The following is a 12,551-nucleotide window of genomic DNA, read 5'->3' on the forward strand; positions in this document are numbered from 1 at the left end:
ACCAAATAACAAGGGGAAAGTATTTGGATTGAAATGTTGTGACATGTGAACTAAAGTTGTGTATGTTTTATTGGTTGGAGTAAACCAGCTAATACATACAACTGTGTACTTGGGAACAAATCATTTAGATGAATTTGATCAAACCAAAAGGTAATATAGCCATTGATGAGATGCTGGTACTATTGAAAGGGTGCCTTCCTTTGTACCAGTACCACATGCCCCAATGAACAAAGGCTGAAAGGTTACACCTGAAATTTCCAAATCGCATAGGCAATGATAAATACGATGTCAGGTATTATCCAAAAACAAGTGAACTCAGCACATCCCAAAGGATTGTTGTGTGTATTTATCTGACCATGCAATAAATCAAGGGTGTCACATTATTGTGGACAATTTGCATGTCAATAAGACTTGTAACTTTTGTGTTTACCCAAAATACACCTATTACTGGGGCTATTGAGTCCAAGTGGAGAGTACTAGAGGAAGTTGTGCAAAAAAAAACTGGACAAAGGAACTATCATCTGTTCCTGGAAATATGGCACAACAAGGCAGATGTAAATATACCGAGGACAAAGTATGTAGATATATTCACACAAAAGATGTATCATTTGGGGAAAAGCAAGTTTTTTGGTTTTTTTACTAGACATTCCACTATGAAAAATACAGTGAATTGATGGAAGTAGTGGATGCATGTAATCAAGATTTACAGGCATGACCCTTGAATAAAAACTTGGCTGGTTAAAAAACAAATAAGCATCTACATCATCTCATGGATGATGCTAAACATTTGAGTCTTGTACCATCTTTGTAAGGGGAGGGATAAGGTGTCATACTTGGAGTATCTCTTATAATGCCAGAAAGAAATGTTTTCAAAGTATTGTACTGGATATGTGTCTCTGAAGCAGCCTGTTCATGATAGCTCCATTCACAATTTTGTGATATTTGTCCTACAAAATATGAAAAAGGTATGTGCTATAAAATCAAAATCCATAAGGAAAATTATTGGTTGTTATGTAAGCAATACTGAATTCTGCTTCAACAAAAATGTCAGTGTCTGGCACAAAGCGAATCTGTCATATTATATTCTCCTATGTTTTCACTCATTGGTTCTTAGGAATAATAAATTTCAGGTACATATTTATTTTTGTCTATAAGCCTCATTGGTGTTTTTGTGCAAAAAAAAGATAAAAACATTTATTGTGTGCATATATGTCATATTTATAGAAGGAAGTCTCAGGTATTTACTATTCATACAAAATTACTTTGTGTCTGTTTTACTTCCAATACAAGACTGCCAAACATGAATATATTGGTACACAGTGCCTAAAGGGTTAATGGAAACTTGATATGTTATTGATTTATTGTCCATTTGTTCATATTTTGTAGCAATTTCAAGGCTGAAAGGAGCATTTAAAATTTGTCAAGAAACTGGTACCTGGCATATGTTTATATTTTACATCTGTAACTGAAGTGATTAAACAAGGGAGTCATATTTTGTGGATTATTGTTTTTAATTGTAGGTGTGAAAGTGTAACTTAATATTTTTCAAGTTTGTAAAATATTTATAAATAATTCACATTCTTTCAGATTTTTTCATTACCTTCAATTGGTTCTTACAGATGTCCACTAGCATTAAAGTTGGGAATATTAAAAACAAAGTAATGATTAATGAAAAAGTGTTACAGTGTAACATTATAAAATGATTCAACTTTATATCTTACTCAAGGCAACACCAGATAGAAACATTTAAACAATACTGAATTACCTCTATCATAATATATATATAGATACCGCAATGGTGTGAATTAAAAACTTGTGTCTAACAGTAAGTTCACATCAGTTTTCATGACATTACAGAAATATTAACTTTCAAAACTATGCAACAATAACAGAATAACCAAAATATTTAGATATATATTACATGACACAAATTTCATTAAAGACAGACAGTTAATCAAAACTAAGCTTTTCCAAATATACTACAGAAATTTATGGTACACACAGAGTTGCTAAACTAATTTCTTAGCCTCAAAGAAACTTTTCAAGTGCTTCATCTGCCAAAAGCCCATAACAAGAAGAATGAAGGTCTGGGTAATTGACCACCATAGTACTCGCTGATTGGTACTCTCACTGGTTCCCCGGAAACGTTCCTCACGATACTATTAAATAACAACACTTTTAGCAATTGTATATACATGTTGTAAGTGAACAATCATTTAAAAACTAAAAAAAGACCACTGTTGAACCTTAATCACATTTTATGATTATGTGAAATTTAAAGTTGCATGTGGAAATCAATGTAATGAATTAAGACTGTTCTAGTGACTTCTAATATATTTAAAATCATGAAACTAAATAACATAAAAGCTATTACATTCATGGCCAACTTTGTATGTTCTCACTGATAAATATTTAAAATTCATATTATCATGACAAAATAAGGACCAAGTATTAAAAATTTTTTTAACCTACTGGAAATACTATATACATAAAATCCATTGAAACATTGACCTATCCTTTTTGATTATATTTTGTCTAGGTTTTATAAACATTCTTTTCAGGTTCAAATGAATATTTCTTTGACTGAAACGATCATAGTTCCTATATTTCACAGCTTTTATAACCTATCAATTTGCACAGTTTTAATAGACATAACCTGGATGTACATGTAAGTTATACTAGTAGTGGCATTTTGGATTAGCACTTCATGGAAAGGAAGTGAACTTTCAACTCATCAGCATGTTATGAACACATTAAAATGTTACATTAATCATGTCCTATACCATGGATGAATTTCAAAAATATTATAATAAATAAAAATAATACTTATTCCAGAAGGACTCAAATTGATCAAATTTGATTTCAATATAAATCTCATTTATCAATAAGAAACAGCCTATATTTATAGATACTTTTATTAAACATTCCTTTTTAAAATTTACATTCAATCTATCCATTAGTTTTTAAACAGACTGTACAAGGAGTAAGATGCTAACTGAAACTGAAACCAGTTTTGCAAACCAGAGAAAATATTTTAGAAGATGACTTTCACTTTCCATTGTTCTCTTATTAATTGTAAAAAAACTTTAAAAAGGTTTGTGCTCCAAACACTTTGTAAAATAAAATAATTAATCTCTAAAATTTTAGGTAATTTTGAATTGATAAAATATCAAATTATTAGGATTTCTTATTAGTGAAACCAACAAGGAAATAAATACACAGTACTAACTCTTTGATAGTTCTGCTCTTTTGTTATTTGCTCTGCCTGATCCAACAACTGTCGAACTCTCAGCTGTAGTTCTGTGAGCTTCTCTTTTTGTGCTACATTTCCATAATCCACAGCATGCTCCCCAACTTGAATATCTAGGTGAACTCTCTGGAAAATATTCATACTCAGGTTATAATACCACTATGACGTTCTATCATTCTATCAATACTTTTAACCTGTATTGATTGGAAAACTTAAGTTAAAAAGAATCACATTCATAGGGGCACCAATACATGATATTATATAAGAAGAATCTTACTTCAACTTGACTTTACATTAGCAGTAGCCTGAAAATCTTATTATATATACATTATAACACATGAAAAATGACAGCATATTGCCTAAATGTTCAAGTGAATTATAACTTTTCATAACATATCAAACCATGATCTTCAACTATGACTGGTATATCTTTCAATGGAGCAGTGGTTCTCAACGTGGGCCATATGTCCTCCAAGGGGCACCACATGTGAATGATGGAAAATTAGGGGGCCACAGTAAATTCTGACGGGCCACTGAAACATCACTGCCCGAATAAAATATTTCAACAGCGCAAGCTAGATTCAAACGTGACAAACATTATTTCTGGATAAGTAGTGAAATAGCTAATAAGTTTCCACAGCTCTGGGAGAAGGTAAAGTTGTATTTTATTGCTTTTTCCACATCTTATCTGGTTTTAGTCAGGTGACTTATTTGCTATCAAAAATACGTAACCGCCTTGATGTTCTTAAGAGAGATGATCTTTGCTTATCACTGACCACACTGCGACCAGACATTCAAAAACTTTCAAGTGTTCATCAGGCCCAAGGATCACACTGAATAAAATGTCAATGATTAACAGAATATTTTTTACTTGTATAAGTAAACAGTATGTTATAAACAAAATATTGTAAAAATAATATTATAAATATATTATAAATCAACAGAGTGGAAATAAAGTAATTTTTTTCCTAAGTAACAGAGTCTATGAAGGGTGGGGCCACAGAGATAAAAAAAAAGGTTGAGAGTATCTTGCATATTTTGATTAATAAAATTTCTTCCTTTTAAAACTGTTTAAAGTTACAACTTAAACTGTTACTACAACATTTATCATGTATAACTAGAACTCTAATTGTACAGTAAGTCATTTAGTTGAGAAGTAATGATTAGTAACCACAATAGTAATCATTGTAAATTAAGTGATTTAAGGAAGATCTGTTCTTTTTAATATGGGATATTGTTTCTCTTGGCAGAAATGCTAATAACAGATTTATATAAGTGTAATATATGAAAGGCTAAATAAATGCTTCAAAAAATAAAGGAAAAAAGATGGCTCCAGATTTTCATCCAGCGAGCTTGATAGTTTGTTAGATGGTACCAGTGGTTTGGTGTGATAGGTTTAGAGTTTTTTTGTTGTTTTTTTATCTGGCTGGTTACACAACTGTTTGAATAGTAAGCATTTTTTATATAAAAAGATTTCATAAACCCATCTAGGGAATTTAAGAATCTCTTCATACAAGATGAAAGTAAATCATGACTAACTAAAGAAGTATGCAACTTTTTAAAACTTCTTGCCCAAGAGACAAATATGGTAGAAAAACCTACCTGTTCCCTCTCAAGTCTCACAAAAGTGTAAATATAACTTTTAGGCTTCAGTTTTTATTTAACAGTGAACATAATCAGTATAATGACATTGCTAGCTCAATTTCATTAAAAATGACATGTACCACATTTTTAATGAAAGCTTTTCTCATATATTCATTCAGGTATTTTGTGTTTTTTTACACTTATTCATTAGAATGTTGCAGTGCAGCATATAGAATACCACACTCATGAAGTGATTAAGAAATTATCATTTATGCTAATACCACCACAATATAGAATGGTGTTTTAACAAATACACACAGATATATATATATATAGCTTAGAAACTATTGATTACATTAATTGTTAACAGGAAATTAAATCAGCACTATAAAACAATGATGAATTAAATATTGCAATACCATTATTGGTCCAGGTTGTTCACTCATTGTCATATTGGATAATGACTGTGGGAATAGCACCCAGATGCATTGGGGACATCCCACCTATCAGACAAAATCCAAACGCTGATGTTAAACTAGTCAGCTGTCATAGAAAATCAAATAAGGGTACGAAGCTGAATGCTTACACCCACAACGTCTCAGCTTCCACTGCTTTTCACTGTCTATAGCCACTTGTGGAAAAGGCAGTTACCCTTAAATTTCTTTAAGTAGGAATGAAAGTACCCTAACATTTCTACTAATTAAACTCCCAACCTATAGGACAAATAATAATGTGATATATATATATATATATATATATAAAGATAGAAAATGCGTGTTTGTTTGCACCCGAAGTCCTCTGAGCCTTTTGGGCTAATCTCAACCAAAATTTGTATATAAACACTATGAACTATGTGGAATGTCCTAAGGAGGGTCAAAATTTGAACTTTTTTACTTAACCCTATTTCTATTTTGTAAAGCCTGTTGGTTAATTATTCCCAGCCTATTGAGTCAATCCCAAACAATCTTGGCAGGTTGATGCTTTAGACAATGTTGAATATTCTAAAGGGATTCAAGATCAAAGTATGAAAGTTGCTGGATTGTTTCTCAACCATGCTCATCTCATGTTTCAATAGAAGTCAACCAATGTTCTGTCGAAACATATAGTATGTCACTATAAATTAAACTATTCCTTATGCTTATAAATTGTTGTTTGCTTTCCTATTATAATGTGTATCTTCACCAAATTTTCTCAAGATCTTAATAAACATTGAGAGTCTGTCGTACACAAAAAACTTTTAATAAAGTATTTCTACTAAAGATTTGTCTGAATTTCCAAAGCCCTTACTAAATCAGTCTGTATAAAAGGAGCTTTTTCATACTAAGAATAAAACTATTTTTTCCACCTTAAAAGTTTTTCTTTTCTAATTTGTATAAACTACAGAATATATTTTATTTTCTTTACCCTAACACTCATTATACATCAATCATCAATGTACAGTAAAATATGAAATAAAATAAGTAATATCAGTTTTTCCTCTGTACTAACTATAGTATCAATCAGAAAGTTTAAAGTTACTTATCTTTGTTAACCTTTTCACTTCTGTTTTCGTTTAATATTATGGTTTTATTGCTGTACTTTGGGGGAGAAGTTGTGGTAAATAAACATTCCATACATTTCAGTTCCACCCTTCCTATTTTAATATAGTATTATTCTGAACTTAAAATCTATTCTGAGTATGTGATTTTCACATGACACATGGTCATGAAAGTTTTTAAGCTAATATTGTTCTAGTTGCTTTTGTTCCTTGTCATTATCTGGAAATAACAGCTGTTATGCCCATGGGTGGAATGGCTGTAATGCTGAACATTGTGCAAAAATGTGGACAGCTGTGTCCTCCAATGGTAGTTCAGATGATACCTTGATGTTACTACCTCCCTTGTGCTTAAATGAGAACAATCAGTCATGCATATAGTGCTAGTCACTCTGGGTAGATCCAATTTTACAAAATAATGAACTTTGAAATTAGACATTATGATAGATGATTTTGGCCTGACCAGTTGAAAGTACCCATTCCAGTAAAAGCATGCACACAGCAAATTGAAAAGATAGGATATAGAATTTTAGATTGTTAATTGTAATTATATAAAGTTTGTGTTTCTATTTAATTGGAACCTAAAGCAGCTAATTTTTTACATTAGAAAATCCTGTGGTGGAGAAACTGGTGCTCAGATGCATCACTTGGCACATAAAAATGAATATTGAGAATTTGTAAATTAAGATGTTATATTTAGATAATTTAAAATTTGATAGATTGTTTAGGCAGAGTATTCATGATAAAACTGCCTGTTGCAGAAACACAAGTGTAGTGGACGACATTTCGAATATCTTCCACCAAATGTCTTTTGTGCCATTTAAAGTGCCTCATGCCTGGTTTGTTGTGGTCAAAGCATAGCTAGAACAATGGAAAAAAAAATCCTTCCATGAATGATAAGGGGTTAAAAATTCAATTCTCTGTATATGAGCCAGTTTTCTTTTCTTCTAAACATACTAAAATGTTATTTATACCCAAATGAGCACCTTGTTTTACAAATAAGTGAATGCATTATTTCAATATAAAATTCAACAAGTGAGAATTACTTGCATTTTCTCATGAAAAATTAAAATAAAAGGCAGATAGTCATACTTACCAGCTGGCTCCCACTAAACCATTTTGTGGTGTTGGAGTACAGACAAATTACATGCTCTCCAGGTATGTGGGATGTGAATGTAAAATGGCCTTCAGTGCTGTACACCTTAGAAAGCATCACCTTGTCATCCGGGTCTCGTACTTCAACATGCATGCCAATTCCTGGGCTTGAAGGCATAAACCCACCAGTTTTAGGATCATAGAACTGACACTTGTAATTTCCTAATAACAAAATTTAACTTATGTTCATCAGTCAATACTAATTTAACAATTATAAAATTTAGCAGGGTAGGAGTCACTTTCAGTTCAGATAATTTTACTTTTCTAACAGTGGCTGGCCTTTGCAATTAGTTGCCTTCAAATGTAATGAATGCATAAAATCTAAGGGAGTTTATGGGAAGGTCCAATAAATAGTTAAATGAGCAGGCTGTATTTTAGTTGTTCTTTTTTTAAGTGAATGGGATAGCTTCAATATTTCAACAGTATCCTTGTTGTCCCTTAAATATTATGTTATACTTATAGAGTAATCATTACATAATTAGTTTTGAAGTTTTGCTGCATCTTAAGAGAAAAAGAAATGAAATTTTTCTTCATAAGTTTCAAAATGCCACTTATGAGGCAATGAGACAAGATTTATAATTAGTGGATTGGGATAATGAGTTAAAAGGTGATTTGGATAGATTTTTGAAAATAATTTTAAAGAAATTCCTCTTAATTCAAAATAGGTATGGTCCTAAACAAAAAAACAAACCAGAAAAGTAATAAGAAAGATCAAACCTAATTGGCTTACTGAAGACAAAATCAGGGGATAAATGCCATATATATAAGAAGTTTAACTAAGAGTTAAGGTAGAAAACTTATAGAGTTATAGAAGAATTTTGTGGAAAAAGAAATTAGGAAATTAAAATGGGTTTCTGTGAAACAGTTAACTGATAATGTTAAAACTAACAGAAAATATTTTTTAAACTATTTTAAAGGTAAGCAAAGTGTTAAAATGAGAATTAGGCCCTTAAAAGATGTTTGTGGCAAGTTTTTTGTTGAAAACTATGAAATTTCTGAGAATTTAAATATTATCTTTTATACTTATTTGATAAAATATTAGCAATATATCTCACCCTGAGCACTCTATAGGAAATATTGGAATTGACCCAAATCATGTATATACTGATCCTTTTGTTGTGAGTAGAAAAATTAGTTAAAAAACAGACAAAGCACAAGGACCAGAGAAGTGTTATTAGAAGGTCAAAGATCTGATATGCAAGCCTTTCTCTATAATTTTTGATAGGTCATTAGACAGTAGGATTGAACAGTTGTTAATGTTACTCATATTTTTGAATAGGGAGATCAGACTTGTCCTGGAAATTATAAGCCAGTTAGTCTCACATGTGTAGGGATAAAATTCTAGAGTCACTGAATCTGATAAAAGAGGCTTTCCAATGTCATGAAATAGGATATCATAAAAGAAAATCAATGTAGATTCACTGAAATAAAATCTTACCTTCCTAATCTGTTAACATTTTTCAAGAATGTTATTTGTTATCTGGATGGTGGAAATGATATGGACTTGGTTCACTTAGATTTTCAAAAAGTTTTTGATTAAGGTACCACACAAAATATTAGCTAAATAAATCACATAAGAGTTGAGGAATAACTAATTAACTGGATTTGTGTAGAAGCTGGATCAGAGAAATATATAAAGGAAAATGAAGAGATAATTACATCTTTTGACTTGTAATCAATGTCTATAAATACACCATATAATTCTGCTAACTTTACTTCTTACAACAGAGCACTGCCTCAATGGCTTGAGTGAATTGTCTATCACTAAGCCAAGATCTATTTCTTTAGTCATATTATTATATTAAATATGTGACCAAAATTATGATAACCCAAACATATTACATTCCATTTACTCTAATTAAAAGTCATCAACTAGTATTTGTCCAATTAGTAACTTATCTATGTGATTCTGTAGTATCTTGACACAACTAGAAATAGCTGTGAATTTAATATCATCAGAGAAGTTTACTAATTTACTATCCCTCTTTCAATATCAAAGGTCCAAGTACTGGCTCCTGTGGCACCATATTAACCTGTTGGTTGCTGGTGGGTCACATGACAACCAACATGTTAAGGATGTTTTTTTAGCCAAGAGAAAAAAGAAGAAAGAAAGATCATTGGATATTTTGCTCTAAACTGGCCATTACTAACAGTCAGATCATGATGTACCTACATCAATGTGAAGCAAATAGTTTAGAATTTACATTTGAAAATTTGGCTAACTTTGCATCAAAATATGTGCCATGATCTCTCACAATGTTCACAAATGTGTATAGTTATGTTAAGTATTTATTACACTCTATTGTGATTTCACCATCATTAACCAAGTAGATATATCTCACCCTGAGTCATAACTATTTACTCTACTACAATAAGTTTGATATCTCTTATATTCAATTTATCAGATTACATGTTATTTGTTTGTTTGTTTTGAATTTCGCGCAAAGCTACACGAGGGCTATCTGCACTAGCCGTCCCTAATTTAGCAGTGTAAGACTAGAGGGAAGGCAGCTAGTCATCACCACCCACAGCCAACTCTTGAGTTACTCTTTTACCAATGAATAGTGGGATTGACCGTCACATTATAACGCCTCCACGGCTGAAAGGGCGAGCACGTTTGGTGTGACAGGGATTCGAACCCGCGACCCTCAGATTGCGAGTCGAGTGCCTTAACCACCTGGCCATGCCGGGCCCATGTTATCTGTAAAAACCAAGAGGATATGTCACAGTCAACAAAATTACACACTCAATTTGAAATGTAAACCTGTTGTTAGGTGCATCTTGAACTCAATTTTAGCTTAGTTACTAGTGCAAACTTATCACATTTGTGGCTCAAAATTAAAATATGTGTATGACGTCAATTTCTTTTTTTTTCATTATATTATCAATGTATATATCAAAATGAAAATTTAAAAAATAATTACATTTCTCTGTTGACAGTGAGTGTTGTATAATGTAGCCCAAAACTTATGCCATGGATATTTTCCGACTTAACCGTTTTCTGTAATCACTAATTTACCTCACCTTCCATGTTCTGGTAGTTGTAGTGATACTGACTGCAAATAGAACAGTTCAAAAGCAGCCCTAACTTCCAAAGCCTAAACGTTGGGTTCCTTGCGATGAGTACATGATACAAAACATTTTTGTAAATTGTAGTATTCCGTAATAACTTTCAAATTATAGTCGTCTGAATTAATGATAATAATAACTGAAAACTAAGATCTAGTAATCAAGACTAGTAAATCCCATACTTTGGTAATATTTAACATTTTGTTCCCTTACCAACAACCATAGTTTCGTCAGGTATTTCTTCAATGAAACACTTTCTTTCTGTTTCTGTAATATGGAAATACAGTCCATCTACAATATATAAAAGGCATGACATTGACACAAGAAAAATAGTGGTATATAAACTGGGTAAAATGTTACTCTTCATTTTAAATTATCAACGTATATCGCAGAATCAATTAAATGTTATAACACCGACAAATATTCCTAACGTTACACAGCTCCCGGTATGTCATGTCATATAGATGGCTCTGTGCCACGTTATTCATTCATGCCATCTAACTAGAATATTTCTAAAAAAAAAAGTTGAATGTAATAAAATAAAATTATCAAATTATAATATATATATAAAGAGAGAGAAAACGAAGAGGGAAGTTTAAAATTTATTTTGAAATCCACTTAAGCTTGTAAGTAATATAACAAAATAAAGAAGTAAAACTCAAAATTAAAATTTTAATTCAGTACTCAATAGAAAAGCGTTTTTACATTTCAAAACTGTTAAGTCTGATAGAAAACTACGTTAAGCAATAATTCAAAAATGGGTAGTTGAGGTTTAAGAGCAATTCCAATGTTGCAAAAATGTTAATATTCATTATTGAAATAGAACGATTGATCTTGAACTCGTGCTTCTTTATTTTATTATAGATAGATAGGTTAAATGTCAATATGTTTGACACATAAATCATGAATTGAAGTTATGCGTACTTACCTTGGTAAATATTATTCAATATAAATGCAACAATATTACCATTACTTAGGCTTTAGTTAACAATATACAAACAGGTGATATGACATCTTAAAGTTTTAGCAACTGAGGTCATCCTGCATACCAAAATAAACACCAAATAACATCTTATTATGAGTAAATTTTCTCATTCACATACCTACAAAACAGTTGCTCTTCCGCGTCTCTGAAAGTAGGGTCGAGGACGGGTATTTTTTGTTAGAGGGGAAGAGTGTAGACGTATAAGTTGTTAAAAAGTGACTTACAAGCAAACGCTAGTAAGTTAATTGTTTAGTTCAAATAGTAGAGTACTCAACTGGTGTGGTACAATATTGCACCATGTGTTTTCTACTCCCTTACTTAATATGTAAATATTTTCTAAATTTCCGTGTTTTCATTCAGTTAGGTATGATTGTGAAAACATACTCGAGTAATTACATCTTAACTTCACTTCTTGCTGGTTTTGTTTGGGGCATCTCCTTCGCTAATTTCCAATTAACCGAATTTGTTGTGGGGGAATATAACAGGTGACATCTATAAGTAGAAAGTTGTCTTTCCATTCAGCAAATCGGGATTTAACTCAAGGTTTCACCTGCTCTAGCCCGAGTGGATAAAGATCATGTGCATAATAACGTTTAATATGCAAACCTGGTGTTAGTTGTCACTGCATGTTTTATATTGAAAGTGAGATTTTCTTTTGTTTAGCAGACTTTTCACACATTTTTCTGAACTTTTAAATTTAAGACTTTACTGTAACTTCAACTTTACTTTTGCTGTTATATATATATATAATATTGTTACGTCTCCGTTCGTTAGTTAATTTTCCCGTAAATTCTTTCCGACTGAACTTTAGCGACACAAGTCCTTTCTTAAATAAAACTGGTTTATTCTTTCCGAATACAACTTTACGATACACTTAATTGCAACGCGATAACTCACGACTCACGTGGCCAACAATATTCTGTCCGCATACATTCAATTACTCATTACACTGTTGTTCCGTCACGTTGTGACCG

At 31.6% G+C, this 12,551-nt stretch overlaps 1 protein-coding gene across 1 annotated transcript; it reads right to left on the reverse strand.

Annotated features, from left to right (window-relative positions):
* Window positions 1-631: 631 nt before the first annotated feature.
* LOC106457503 (transmembrane emp24 domain-containing protein eca-like) lies at window positions 632-11,063 on the reverse strand. The gene is made up of 4 exons (XM_013916929.2): window positions 10,806-11,063; window positions 7,465-7,685; window positions 3,230-3,376; window positions 632-2,159 (listed from the first exon to the last, which is right to left on the reverse strand). Exons 1-4 carry the CDS (start codon window positions 10,957-10,959, stop codon window positions 2,010-2,012), a joined length of 672 nt encoding a protein of 223 aa, XP_013772383.1. The 5' UTR covers window positions 10,960-11,063; the 3' UTR covers window positions 632-2,009.
* Between the last annotated feature and the right edge of the window lie 1,488 nt (window positions 11,064-12,551).

This window comes from Limulus polyphemus, unplaced genomic scaffold, assembly GCF_000517525.1.
Source record: "Limulus polyphemus unplaced genomic scaffold, Limulus_polyphemus-2.1.2 Scaffold339, whole genome shotgun sequence".
NCBI lineage: Eukaryota > Metazoa > Arthropoda > Merostomata > Xiphosura > Limulidae > Limulus > Limulus polyphemus.